Source organism: Microtus oregoni, unplaced genomic scaffold (genome assembly GCF_018167655.1).
Source record: "Microtus oregoni isolate MIOR12 unplaced genomic scaffold, Mior012 000028F_ref0000031, whole genome shotgun sequence".
In the NCBI taxonomy this organism is placed as follows: domain Eukaryota; kingdom Metazoa; phylum Chordata; class Mammalia; order Rodentia; family Cricetidae; genus Microtus; species Microtus oregoni.
Genome location: NW_024543087.1, coordinates 2089610 through 2103355, shown reverse-complemented (window position 1 = coordinate 2103355; position 13746 = coordinate 2089610). Strand labels below are relative to the sequence as shown.

The 13746-nt window shown below is 49.3% G+C and overlaps 1 protein-coding gene across 1 annotated transcript in view; it reads right to left on the bottom strand.

The window, feature by feature from the left end:
- Ano10 (anoctamin 10) overlaps window positions 1-13746 on the bottom strand; it is a 111173-nt gene that overhangs the window by 27489 nt on the left and 69938 nt on the right. The window contains exon 12 of the mRNA XM_041676855.1: window positions 2455-2571. Within this exon, the coding sequence (XP_041532789.1) occupies window positions 2455-2571 (117 nt within the window). The remainder of the gene's footprint in view (window positions 1-2454; window positions 2572-13746) is intronic.

Genomic DNA, 13746 nt, shown 5'->3' with positions numbered 1-13746 from the left:
TCCTATTGCTTTTAATATTCACCTTATGGACACTGTCACTAAGACAAAAAGGCAACCCACTGACTGGGAGAAGATCTTCACCAACCCCGCAACTGACAAAGGTCTGATCTCCAAAATATATAAAGAACTCAAGAAACTAGACCGTAAAAGGCTAATCAACCCAATTATAAAATGGGGCACTGAGGTGAACAGAGAATTCTCAACAGAAGAAGTTCAAACGGCCAAAAGAGACTTAAGGTCATGTTCAACTTCCTTAGCGATCAGGGAAATGCAAATCAAGACAACTTTAAGATACCATCTTACACCTGTCAGAATGGCTAAAATAAAAAAACACTAATGATAGCCTTTGCTGGAGAGGTTGTGGAGAAAGGGGTACACTCACCCATTGCTGGTGGGAATGCAAATTTGTGCAACCACTCTGGAAAGCAGTGTGGCGATTTCTCAGGAAATTCGGGATCAACCTACCCCTGGACCCAGCAATACCACTCTTGGGAATATACCCAAGAGAGGCCCTATCATACAACAAAAGTATATGGTCAACTATGTTCATAGCAGCATTGTTTGTAATAGCCAGAACCTGGAAACAACCTAGATGCCCTTCAATGGAAGAATGGATGAAGAAAGTATGGAATATATACATATTAGAGTATTACTCAGCAGTAAAAAACAAGGACTTCTTGAATTTTGCGTACAAATGGATGGAAATAGAAAACACTATCCTGAGTGAGGTAAGCCAGACCCAAAAAGAGGAACATGGGATGTACTCACTCATATTTGGTTTCTAGCCATAAATAAAGGACATTGAGCTTTTAATTCATGTTCCTAGAGAAGCTAAATAAGAAGGTGAATCCAAAGACAAACATATAGGCATCCTCCTGAATATTAATTTCAGGCGATGAAATGAGACAGAGACAGAGACCCACATTGGAGCACCGGACAGAAATCTCAAGGTCCAAATCAGGAGCAGAAGGAGAGGGAGCACGAGCAAGGAACTCAGGACCACGAGGGTTGCACCCACACACTGGGACAATGGGGATGTTCTATCGGGAATTCACTAAGGCCAGCTGGCCTGGGTCTGAAAAAGCATGGAATAAAACCGGACTTGCTGAACATAGCGGACAATGAGGACTACTGAGAACTCAAGAACAATCGCAGTGGGTTTTTGATCCTACTGCACGTACTGGCTTTGGGGGAGCCTAGGCAGTTTGGATGCTCACCTTACTAGACCTGGATGGAGGTGGGCGGTCCTTGGGCTTCCCACAAGTCAGGGAACCCTGATTGCTCTTCGGGCTGATGGGGGGGGGGGGACTTGATTGGGGGAGGGGAGAATGGGAGGCGGTGGCGGGGAGGAGGCAGAAATCCTTAAATAAATAAATAAATTAAAAAAATTCACCTTATGGGCTTTAAATATGCGAGCCTCTATGTCTGCAGCCACGATATGTCTGCCTCTCCCGGTATGTACCCTACCTAGTTCTCCAGCATGGAGCTCACCGCCACAGGGCTGCTCCACAAGGGGCACCAGGAGTGTGAACAAGGCCGAGCTGAAGGTGAAGACACCCCAGACCCATGCTTCACATGGGGCACCAGGAGCATGAACAAGGCCAAGCTGAAGGTGAAGACACCCCAGACCCATCTCTTTAGCAGGCCCAGGAACTGAGTCTTGTCACCTGCCATGGGACAAGGAGCCCAGCTGTCTGGGGACCAGACTCTCTTGTCTCCTGGGTTGAACCCCCATATTAGGCACAGCACTGACATGGGGGTCTCCATCTGCACACTGCCCTGAGAGTCCTCAATCTACCAGAGGGTCAGCTTTTCACATGTCCACCTCCAGTTCTCCAGAGACTGTGTGGTCCAAGAGGTGCTGAGCCCAGGTTGGTCCCTGAGATGAAGTGAGGTGTCTCACTGCAGGTAAATGGGTTGAGCACCTAGGTGCTCATGGCCTTCTGCTCCCTCTCCTCGTAGGCAGAAAATAAACAGGGTTAATTCCAGTGAGGCCCTCCCTCAATTATCTCCTCTCTCTCTCTCTCTCTCTCTCTCTCTCTCTCTCTCTCTCTCTCTCTCTCTCTTTTTCTCTGCTAGTAGAACATGAAAACAATCTTCAGGGCATTCTTTATGGCTCTGCCCACAGGTTTTCAGTCTCCCTCAGTCTGCAAAATACTATTCAGGATCCTGTGTACTGGCTTCCCCTCCCTTATGTTTCTATGAAGGGCGCAGTTAGAAACGGTGGGAGCCGCTCAGGCCTGGTTCTTAGACACCTGCTCTGCTCTCCTCTCCTCTCCATTCATCCTTTCCTGTGGCCTGCAGGCTCCTGCCTGCATTTCCTGCTGACACTGTAGGACCTGGGTGGGGCTGTCCCATCCTCTGTGGAGCCCACGTGTTTATTTCACTGGCAATTCAATGTGAAGGAAAGCACAGAGAGACCTGACCCCTGCGATAGAAGAATACCTGGCTTACCTGCTGCTTGAGGGCCTCCAAAGATTCGAATTCCAACCTGGCTAGTTTCATCTGGATGTGCCGTGGTTTATCGGGGATGGCAAAGGCAAGGATGAACTTCAGAGCCAAGAGGGCATGCTGCAAAGAGAAAGACCTCATGTTGACACTGTCACCAACCTGTGGCCATCCTAAAGTTCCTGGACCCTTTCGGTTAACTTTCAGGGACTCTTGAATTAATGGTCTCTGACATAAACGACCAACCAGGCCAGGAGTTGTACTAGCCCTCTCTGATGTGGTCAACCCAACAGTTACTAGCTTATTTTGATGTACTCTTTTAAAATAAGTTAATATAATATATTGATACCATGTGTGGCTCTTGGAGCTTTGTAGAAAAGTAAAGTTTATTGCAAAGTCTTGCACAGAATGTTTGACTTGTGCATTGCCGAGCAGTGTGCTGGGTGCACAGTGTCCTCCTCAGTTACAGCACCTGGGTGGGGCCATCCCAGCACCAGCAGTGTCTGTGGCCTGAGTCACAGTCAGTGCGAGCTGAATTCTCCACACCACTGCAGTGCCTGGTGTGGTTTCTCTCACAACATGATAATCGTCACACACTGATGGGCTGGTTGTCATCTTAACTGTCCTCTCCACACACAGCAGTGAGACACTGACTACCGTGTGCCCCTCATTCCCTTCTCCTCCAGCATCATTAGGAAGGAAGTGCCTAATAACATGAGATGGAGAGAGCATCGCCTCTATGAACACCACACGGCGCACGCACAGCCCCACCCCCCCAAAAGGCTTTCTATGAATCCAGCATTGCCTGGTGCCTTGTGAAGAGATCCAACACCCTCAGCTATCTGAACGACCTACAGAGAAAGAGTATGGTGACAGCACTCGGTCTTAAAGGGAAGAGAGTTAGAAGGTGGTGAGGATGTCAGCAAGAGATGGACATTGAAGATGGGTACACTCACTGTTGACGGGAAAAAGACTGGGGGAGGAAATGAATGAGTCTTTCCTGGAAGATTTCAAAAGATGGAGGAGAAATAAGCAGTGGCTCCTGGGAGGAGGGGGCACAATTCTATATGACATCATTAAATGTGTTACATGTGGATGAGAAGGAACCTTCTGGTGTTTGTAGCTGGAGTCGCACCCACCTCCTGGCCCATCCCATCTCTCTAAAATCTGCACCCTTGTTTGTGCCCCTTGGCGTCCTGGTGGGAATCAGTTCAAAAATGGAAACCAAGTCCCCTGAGCCTCATTTCCCTTGGGTGCAGAGCATTTGGAAGGGACATGGAGCCAGCTGCCATCTCTCCATCTTTAGACTTTGACGGCGGACATACATCACTTTTATAAAGGAGAAAGTTTACATAAGAAGGAAATGCTCTGCCAGGCTCCTTGCCTTACCTGATCAAGCCTGCTCATTTGCCCAGAAAACAACCTACAACTTGCAGGATCTGGGGCCCAGGAATGAAACAGCTCTGGAGTGGGTACCTGACTAGCTGCTGCTGAGTTGGCGCCTCTACCTCACTTCTGTCCTAATCTGCCAGGGGTTCCCTCCTGCATCAGCACCACAGACATTCTGACTTGCTTATCGGAAGGGCTGACATGGAACAAGACACAGATTTGAATGGAGAGCTGGGTGGAAGGCACCTGTCCACGAAAGAAAGGTGGTCTTAGAGCCACGACTGTGATTATTCATCAGTGATATGCTTTGTTTTTAAGTTGGGTGCTTTGATGTTTTAGAGACAAGGTTTTACTACGCAACCATGTTGGCCTCAAACTCATGACTTGAGGGTTTTGAGCGTTGGACAGGTGAGCACCACACCAGACGCCAGAGCATTTTCTTAAAAGTAAAACTCACAAAACTGTATCCTAAACAAAAGAAAAGAGAGAAGAAGTAGTGTGTGAAGGGGTCGAGTGTAAATTTTAAACCAATAAACAAAAAGCCGGTTCAACACATCAGTTTGATTAAGCAGTGTTTACAGGGAAAAGCAAAGAGAGCAGGGCCACAGGAAATCAGCTCTGAGTTCAGCATCTCCAGGGCAAGGAGCAGGACCTCTGCTGACCACCAGCCAGCAGGTCGCCTCTGTTCACAGAGCCTCAAGCCAGGAGCACAAGGAGAGAAGTCTTTTATTTTGTGACAACTAGGAAGTCTGGGTAATCAAGGGCAGCAGCTGTATTTTTCTAGCAGCATGTGTCCAGCCCTTGGCTTCTGAAACAAAATGCAAATCAGAGTCGAATTCTTAGGATCCTGAGAAGGGAATTTGACTCCTACAGAGCTTGTGTGTGCAGCAGCCTCAACCCAACCTAAGAAATTTCCTCAGAAAAATAAAAATCGTCTGATCATCAGAAAAACTACCAGACAAATGCTAATTTATAAAAAGTCATGGAAAGGAGCTTGAAAAACAACAATAAATGGGTTACTTTTTTCTTTACCCATTGGTAATGTTTTGTAGTTATTTTATCTTTTAATTCCATTAGATTTATTTTAATATGTATAAGTGTTTTGTCTGCATAAATGTATGTGTACCACATACAGGTCCTAGTGCCCCCAGAGGTCGGAAGAGGGCATCAGACGTCCTGACACTAAATTACAGATGGTGTGAGCCACCGTGTGGTGCTGAGAACTGAACCCAGGTCCTGTTAGAGCAGAACGTTCTCTCTGGTCCCTGGGTTTGCTTACATCTCCCCAGGAAAAGCCGCACAAGGTTTGTCTTTGTTTCAGTGAGATAATGCATAGGAGCTCCTTTAGGGTTTACAAGGAGTTTGTACTCTCAAGGAAGCCCGTCCCGTGACTCCTGCATCCCCTTCCCCCCCAGCATCTCCCTTCACTCCAGGACAGGACAGAGCCCAAGAAGTTCAGGAGTGTACAGGGAGGGGAGCAGGGCAGCCACCTTTCATGTGAAGCACACACTGCATGTCTGTTGCTGTGTGGGATGCAGTGGTGTCTGAGCTGTGTGGGATGCAGTGGTGTCTGAGCTGTGTGGGATGCAGTGGTATCTGCTGCTGTGTAGGATGCAGTGGTGTCTCCTGCTGCTGTGTAGGATGCAGTGGTGTCTCCTGCTGCTGTGTAGGATGCAGTGGTGTCTCCTGCTGCTGTGTAGGATGCAGTGGTGTCTCCTGCTGCTGTGTAGGATGCAGTGGTGTCTCCTGCTGCTGTGTAGGATGCAGTGGTGTCTCCTGCTGCTGTGTAGGATGCAGTGGTGTCTGAGCTGTGTAGGATGCAGTGGTGTCTGAGCTGTGTAGGATGCAGTGGTGTCTGAGCTGTGTAGGATGCAGTGGTGTCTGAGCTGTGTAGGATGCAGTGGTGTCTGAGCTGTGTAGGATGCAGTGGTGTCTGCTGCTGTGTGGGATGCAGTGGTGTCTGTCTGCTGCTGTGTAGGATGCAGTGGTGTCTGAGCTATGTAGGATGCAGTGGTGTCTGAGCTGTGTAGGATGCAGTGGTGTCTGAGCTGTGTAGGATGCAGTGGTGTCTGTCTGCTGCTGTGTAGGATGCAGTGGTGTCTGAGCTGTGTAGGATGCAGTGGTGTCTGAGCTGTGTAGGATGCAGTGGTGTCTGAGCTGTGTAGGATGCAGTGGTGTCTGCTGCTGTGTGGGATGCAGTGGTGTCTGCTGCTGTGTGGGATGCAGTGGTGTCTGCTGCTGTGTAGGATGCAGTGGTGTCTGAGCTATGTGGGATGCAGTGGTGTCTGTCTGCTGCTGTGTAGGATGCAGTGGTGTCTGAGCTATGTGGGATGCAGTGGTGTCTGAGCTGTGTGGGATGCAGTGGTGTCTGAGCTGTGTGGGATGCAGTGGTATCTGCTGCTGTGTAGGATGCAGTGGTGTCTCCTGCTGCTGTGTAGACTGCAGTGGTGTCTCCTGCTGCTGTGTAGGATGCAGTGGTGTCTCCTGCTGCTGTGTAGGATGCAGTGGTGTCTCCTGCTGCTGTGTAGGATGCAGTGGTGTCTCCTGCTGCTGTGTAGGATGCAGTGGTGTCTCCTGCTGCTGTGTAGGATGCAGTGGTGTCTCCTGCTGCTGTGTAGGATGCAGTGGTGTCTCCTGCTGCTGTGTAGGATGCAGTGGTGTCTGAGCTGTGTAGGATGCAGTGGTGTCTGAGCTGTGTAGGATGCAGTGGTGTCTCCTGCTGCTGTGTAGACTGCAGTGGTGTCTCCTGCTGCTGTGTAGGATGCAGTGGTGTTTGCTGCTGTGTGGGATGCAGTGGTGTCTGAGCTATGTGGGATGCAGTGGTGTCTGTCTGCTGCTGTGTAGGATGCAGTGGTGTCTGAGCTATGTGGGATGCAGTGGTGTCTGAGCTGTGTGGGATGCAGTGGTGTCTGAGCTGTGAGGGATGCAGTGGTATCTGCTGCTGTGTAGGATGCAGTGGTGTCTCCTGCTGCTGTGTAGACTGCAGTGGTGTCTCCTGCTGCTGTGTAGGATGCAGTGGTGTCTCCTGCTGCTGTGTAGGATGCAGTGGTGTCTCCTGCTGCTGTGTAGGATGCAGTGGTGTCTCCTGCTGCTGTGTAGACTGCAGTGGTGTCTCCTGCTGCTGTGTAGGATGCAGTGGTGTCTCCTGCTGCTGTGTAGGATGCAGTGGTGTCTCCTGCTGCTGTGTAGGATGCAGTGGTGTCTGAGCTGTGTAGGATGCAGTGGTGTCTGAGCTGTGTAGGATGCAGTGGTGTCTGAGCTGTGTAGGATGCAGTGGTGTCTGAGCTGTGTAGGATGCAGTGGTGTCTGAGCTGTGTAGGATGCAGTGGTGTCTGCTGCTGTGTGGGATGCAGTGGTGTCTGTCTGCTGCTGTGTAGGATGCAGTGGTGTCTGAGCTACGTGGGATGCAGTGGTGTCTGAGCTGTGTAGGATGCAGTGGTGTCTGAGCTGTGTAGGATGCAGTGGTGTCTGAGCTGTGTAGGATGCAGTGGTGTCTGAGCTGTGTAGGATGCAGTGGTGTCTGAGCTGTGTAGGATGCAGTGGTGTCTGCTGCTGTGTGGGATGCAGTGGTGTCTGTCTGCTGCTGTGTAGGATGCAGTGGTGTCTGAGCTATGTGGGATGCAGTGGTGTCTGAGCTGTGTAGGATGCAGTGGTGTCTGAGCTGTGTAGGCTGCAGTGGTGTCTGAGCTGTGTAGGCTGCAGTGGTGTCTGAGCTGTGTAGGCTGCAGTGGTGTCTGAGCTGTGTAGGATGCAGTGGTGTCTGCTGCTGTGTAGGATGCAGTGGTGTCTGCTGCTGTGTAGGATGCAGTGGTGTCTGCTGCTGTGTGGGATGCAGTGGTGTCTCCTGCTGCTGTGTAGACTGCAGTGGTGTCTCCTGCTGCTGTGTAGGATGCAGTGGTGTCTCCTGCTGCTGTGTAGGATGCAGTGGTGTCTCCTGCTGCTGTGTAGGATGCAGTGGTGTCTGAGCTGTGTAGGATGCAGTGGTGTCTGAGCTGTGTAGGATGCAGTGGTATCTGGTGCTGTGTAGGATGCAGTGGTGTCTGAGCTGTGTAGGATGCAGTGGTGTCTGTCTGCTGCTGTGTAGGATGCAGTGGTGTCTGGTGCTGTGTAGGATGCAGTGGTGTCTGAGCTAAGCGTTTCCACAGGCTGCACAGCCAGGCATCACAGTCCCTCATTCTCCCTGCATCTTCCTGAACCTCTATGGGCGACACCCAGTGGACAGTGACCAGTGATCACAGGAGAGCAAAGGCTCCTCCCACATGACACTGTAACCCAGGAGTCTTCTTTCCCTCATGTGTCTGCCATTCCTACATGGTATAACATACAGGTGTGGTCATTTTGTCAAATCTGCCCCCATGGCACTTCAGGTCAGTTTGGGCCTCTAGACTTTGGTGATAGTGGTTGGCCTGCCGTTTATTTGTAGACGAGAACTACTATCAGGATGAGTGTTTATGCCCTTCAGTAGCACCCCTAAAAACCAGAGCATGTCTGCTTATACATAAAGAGAAAGTGGGCCAGAGACACAGCTCACTGTGATTGTTCAACATGCACAAAACCCTGGATCTGATCCCAAGTCTTCAAGAAAATGAGACGAAAAATCACATTCTCTAAGTTTCTGTGTAAGAGGGGTACATGTATGAGCTTGTTTGTATGTGTGCATATGTGTGCTTGTGTGTGCACGTGGGAAGGATAACCTCAGTGTCTTCCTCAGACTCTGTCCACCCCTTTTTTTTTTTTGAGACTGTACAGGTCACTGGCCTGCAGCTCACTAAGCAGGCTGGGCTGGCTTACAAGGGAGCCCCAAGGATCTGCCAATCTCCACCTCCCCACTGCTGGGGTAATTCCTACACACCTGGTTTTCCATGTGGGCTACAGGAATTGAACTCGTCCTAAATGCAAGGCAAGCACCAAACTGACTGAACTGCCTCCTAAGCTCCACCTTTGAAAGTCTTCACTCTGGGCATCTGCACACACAAATGTCAATTTATTCATTTTTGTATTCCATACTGAGCAAGAAAAAAACCCACAAGCATTACACTATCCTGCATCACACAGGAGGACGCGCTCACACTATCCTGCATCACACAGGAGGACGCGCTCACACTATCCTGCATCACACAGGAGGACGCGCTCACACTATCCTGCATCACACAGGAGGACGCGCTCACACCATCCTGCATCACACAGGAGGATGCGCTCACACCATCCTGCATCACACAGGAGGACGCGCTCACACTATCCTGCATCACAGAGGAGGATGCGCTCTAATGTCACACTATCCTGCATCACACAGGAGGACGCGCTCACACTATCCTGCATCACACAGGAGGAAGCGCTCACACTATCCTGCATCACACAGGAGGACGCGCTCACACTATCCTGCATCACACAGGAGGACACGCTCACACTATCCTGCATCACACAGGAGGACGCGCTCACATTATCCTGCATCACACAGGAGGACGCGCTCACATTATCCTGCATCACACAGGAGGACGTGCGCTCTAATGTCACACTGTCCTGCACCACACAGGAGGACGCGCTCACATTATCCTGCATCACACAGGAGGACTCGCTCTAATGTCTTCTGGGCACTGCTGCTCTCAGGTGAGTTCAAAGCACAGAGCTGCTAACTCATGACCCTGAGATGAGGAAAAGCCGAGAGGTTATGTTTACCATTTTAAAAACCACTTAAATGCCTGCTATATGCTGCAGTAATTAATTTCTTTAAATAGAAATGGATGTGCATCCTTTGCCTGCTCCTCAAATAACCCAGTTGGCTCTCTCCCTGGCAACCTGGTGCTCAGCAGGTGCAGAAGAGCCACCAACACCTGCAGAGTCATTAGGAGAAGAGGAAAGGTCACTATAAAAATAGACTCACATATGCCGGGGTTATAATTAATGGCAATTTCTACCTCACTTCTGAATTCCATCTTATTAAAACATGAATATTTTAAAGCTCCAAAATTTTACAACACACAGAGGTTCACCTCAGAGAGGCTAAGGTCTGCTCACAGCCTTAAGGAGGCGCACAGGCTGTGCTCATGCAGAAAGGGTAGACACTGTGGAGCATTAACATGGAAATGTGCAATCGAGAGAAGCAGCGAACCAGACATCTACACAGTGATGTGTACACAGCAGCCACGACAGGGTGAAGGATGAGCCACTCAGAGCCCCAAAACCTGGTTGCACATCCAGTCTTCCCTGCCTCCACAGAACTTAAACAAACACAGGGATGATGGAGCACTGGGGTGGGTGCCCACAGGGAGAGGGTGGGACCAATGGAGCATGGGTAGAAGTGCCTGTGCCACGGATCAAGGAGCAGAACCAGTTGGGACAGCAACCAGAGGAGGTGGTCTAAGGGAGCGGTCCACATGGCATTCTTGGGAAGAGAAGGGTCCAGCTGTCTGTGAGTCTTGCTTACAGTCATTTATAAGAAACCATGATGAGGCACGCAACAGAACGTCACCATTTTTAAGCTTGGCATGTGTTGGCACCATCATTATCTCTATTTGGGGATGGCATTTATTGGGAACTAGGGTAGGCCACCAACGGTGAAACTAGCTAACCAGACCCTGGTGTGGGTGTGGCTTTCATCACACTGAAGTAATTCAGGGAGAAAGGAGCCAGGTGGGTGGCTTAGTGGAGAAAATAATTGCTGTGTGGTTATGAGGATCCAAGTTCAGGTCACAAACACCCCATGGTCCTGCATATCTGTGATTACAACATTCAAGGTGCAGGGCAGGATCTAGGGCTTGCTGACCAGCTGGTCTAGCTAGACCAGCGAGAGGCCTGCCTCAAAGACCATGATGGAGAACGGAGGAGAAAGAGCTCATGATGAGGACTTCTGGCATACACACACACACACACACACACACACACACACAGAGAGAGAGAGAGAGAGAGAGAGAGAGAGAGGGAGGGAGGAAGGGAGGCGGGTGTATCCACAGACACACATGCACACACACAAGCCGATGCACCCAGACACATAGGTGCACACACAAGTGGATGCACCCAGACACATAGGCACACACACAGGTGGATGCATCCATACACACACACACACACACACACACAGAGAGAGAGAGAGAGAGAGAGAGAGAGAGAGAGAGGTGAATGCACCTACAGACACACATGCACAAACACAGGCGGATGCACCCAGACACATAGGTGCACATACAGATGGATGTATCCAAAGACACACACACATACAGAGGTGGATGCATACACAGAGACACATGTGCATGTATGCACATGCAAATGTATCCACAAACATATATACAAACATATACCAACCCCACAAACCATCACCAACAAAACTCCATAGCTTAATGTCATATATAAATGGCATTCTGTCACTGTGTTTCCTTTCAAACCAGGAACAAGCAAGGGCATCTGCATTCCACTAGAGGTGCTAGCCAGTGCGGCCAGGCCAGCAAGGAAAGGAGGAGAGAAATGGCCTTTGTATACGGCTAGACCGTGTCCATTAGACATTCCACCTCAGAGATCACATGACTGTCGCTGGCTGGCAGGGCCAGCACAGCTGTGAACTGCAAAGTCAACACAAAAATAAAATCTTTAGCCAAGCAATTAAAATTGAAAATTAATATGTACTCATCTATGGAAAGGACTGGTGAGTTTATTACCAGTACTGAAGAAAAAACTATAAAACCAAAGAAATGGCTGGTGGGCCAAGGTGCTACACAAGCCTGATTACCTGAGATGGAGCCCCAGACCTCGCTGAGGAAGGAGGGACTCCTCAAAGTTGTCCTCTGACCTCCACAGTCACACACACCCCCTTTCTCTCACAGCGCACACGCACAAAACCATAGCACACTCCATCTATGACACTGCTGTGTGGCTAAGGGCCCTATGGAAAGAGGAACGATTTTCTTGGATTAAAAGAATTGGTATTGTTAAAATGTCAGTCATCTTCTCCAAATGGAACTGTTGAATCCATGCAATCCTAAAAGTATTTTGGGGTGAAAGTAGGCAGATTAACTCTAAGATTCACATGAAAATGCAGAGAATGTGGCCTAGAGAAACCGGAGAAAACAACGAAGTGCAGGAGGGGTTACACCCTTTGATATGAAGACCAAAAGCCACAATAACTATAACGCAAGGAAAAGACCAAAACAGAAGAATATGTTAGACAGTCCTAAAATTGGGTCTGGAGAGACTGCTCAGTGGATAGAGCACTGTCTGCTCTCCCTGAGGACCCAGGTTCAACTCCCCACACTGTGGCTAACGACAGCCTGTAACTTTAGTTCCAGGGCATCCAACACCTTCTTCCGTCCTCCACAGAGACATGTATCCACACAATATAAGACATATATGCAGGAAAACCACCCATATACATTAAAAAAAAACTAAAAGAGAGAAAAAGAAAGCTCTAACACTAAGTACAAAGGGTCTTTTCAGCAAATGACAGAAATAACCAGATAAAACACAGTCCAACCCCTATCCTAGCTACAAGCAAAAGTGAACAGGAAATGGCTCATAATACAGTTCCTATAACTGTGGGCTACTGGAAGACAGTCTTCAGGACTGAGGGTATAAAGCAAGATGTAATCAAACAATAATCACACACAGAGGATGACAAATTAAAGTTTACTAACAATTAAAAACTTGTGTTCAAAACATAGCATCAAGTTCATGAGACGCCCAGCCACAGACTGGGGACATATGCACAATGTCTTCTTTGGCTCTGGTGATGCTGGAATGTTCTAGGTGTGTTTAGACTGTCTGGGGAGAGGAACCCCTGGAATCATGCTGAATGTTCTAGGTGTATTTAGACTGTCTGGGGACGTGGGGAACCCCTGGAGTGATGCTGGAATGTTCTAGGTGTGTCTGTGGCCATGGTTGTATACGATTATCAAGACCAAGGCGAACACTTGAAGCAGATCCTCTTTATTCTATGTGAGTTATTAACCCATAGAACTGGAGAAGCTGTCAGGGAACCAGAATGACACAGTGGAGCTCAGCTGGTCTCATTCTAACTGCAATCATGGGAACTGCCAATCAGATTGTTGGGATAACCCGGGTCAGAGGCAGAGGAAATCCGGGGCTTGTCCATCCACATGATATCATAGCCCAACCACACGATGTCATAGTCCATCACACAATGTCACAGCCCATCCACATGATGTCAAAGTGTAGTGAGCTGGACAGGATTGCCATTACAAGATGGCGCCGACATCCTGTCTTGTTGGAAATAAACAACTCCATATTTGGCTAAGCCTTTGAGAGCTGCGTGTCCCCCGCTTCCCGCATGCGCGGTGGATAAGGGTTCTTGGGCCTATCCCGATGCAGTCTGGTGTCAGCTGATGGTGGCAGCCAATTACAGGGCAACCCGTGTGCCAATTCCCTATATAAGCAGCTGCTTTAGTGCTCTGGGGCCTCTCTCTCTCTCTCTCTCTCCCCCCCCCCCCTCTCGTTTCCTGCCCCTTCGCTTCATGCTCCCCCTCAACCAAGGGCACTCCAGTAAAGCGTGATCTGAAAAGAATCCTCATGTGGTGGTTGTTCTTTCTCGCTGGTCGAGAAGTCCACCGCATCAAAGCCCATCCACATGATGTCATGACTCCAAGGAGAAATGGCGCACTTCCCTATCCCCTCACAGCACCTGCGTTCTGCAGCGCAGGTCTCATCTGTGCACGAGGAGATGAAACACAAGCATGCTAGGCTACACCTCAGGCTCTGACTGTGCTTCCTTTCCACACAGCTGCTTTTCTCACAGCAGAGTTAACAACTTTCCTGTTCTGGCCGTCATGTGCACTGGTTTTCATGTTTGCAGACATTGTGTGTTGTTTTAAAGTAAACCTGCAGGGTGTGGTGCAGGCAGTTCTCAGGGATTCGGACAGTGATCAGTCTATCCCACAAGTTTGCCCAGTGATTCCACTACTGCTCTGG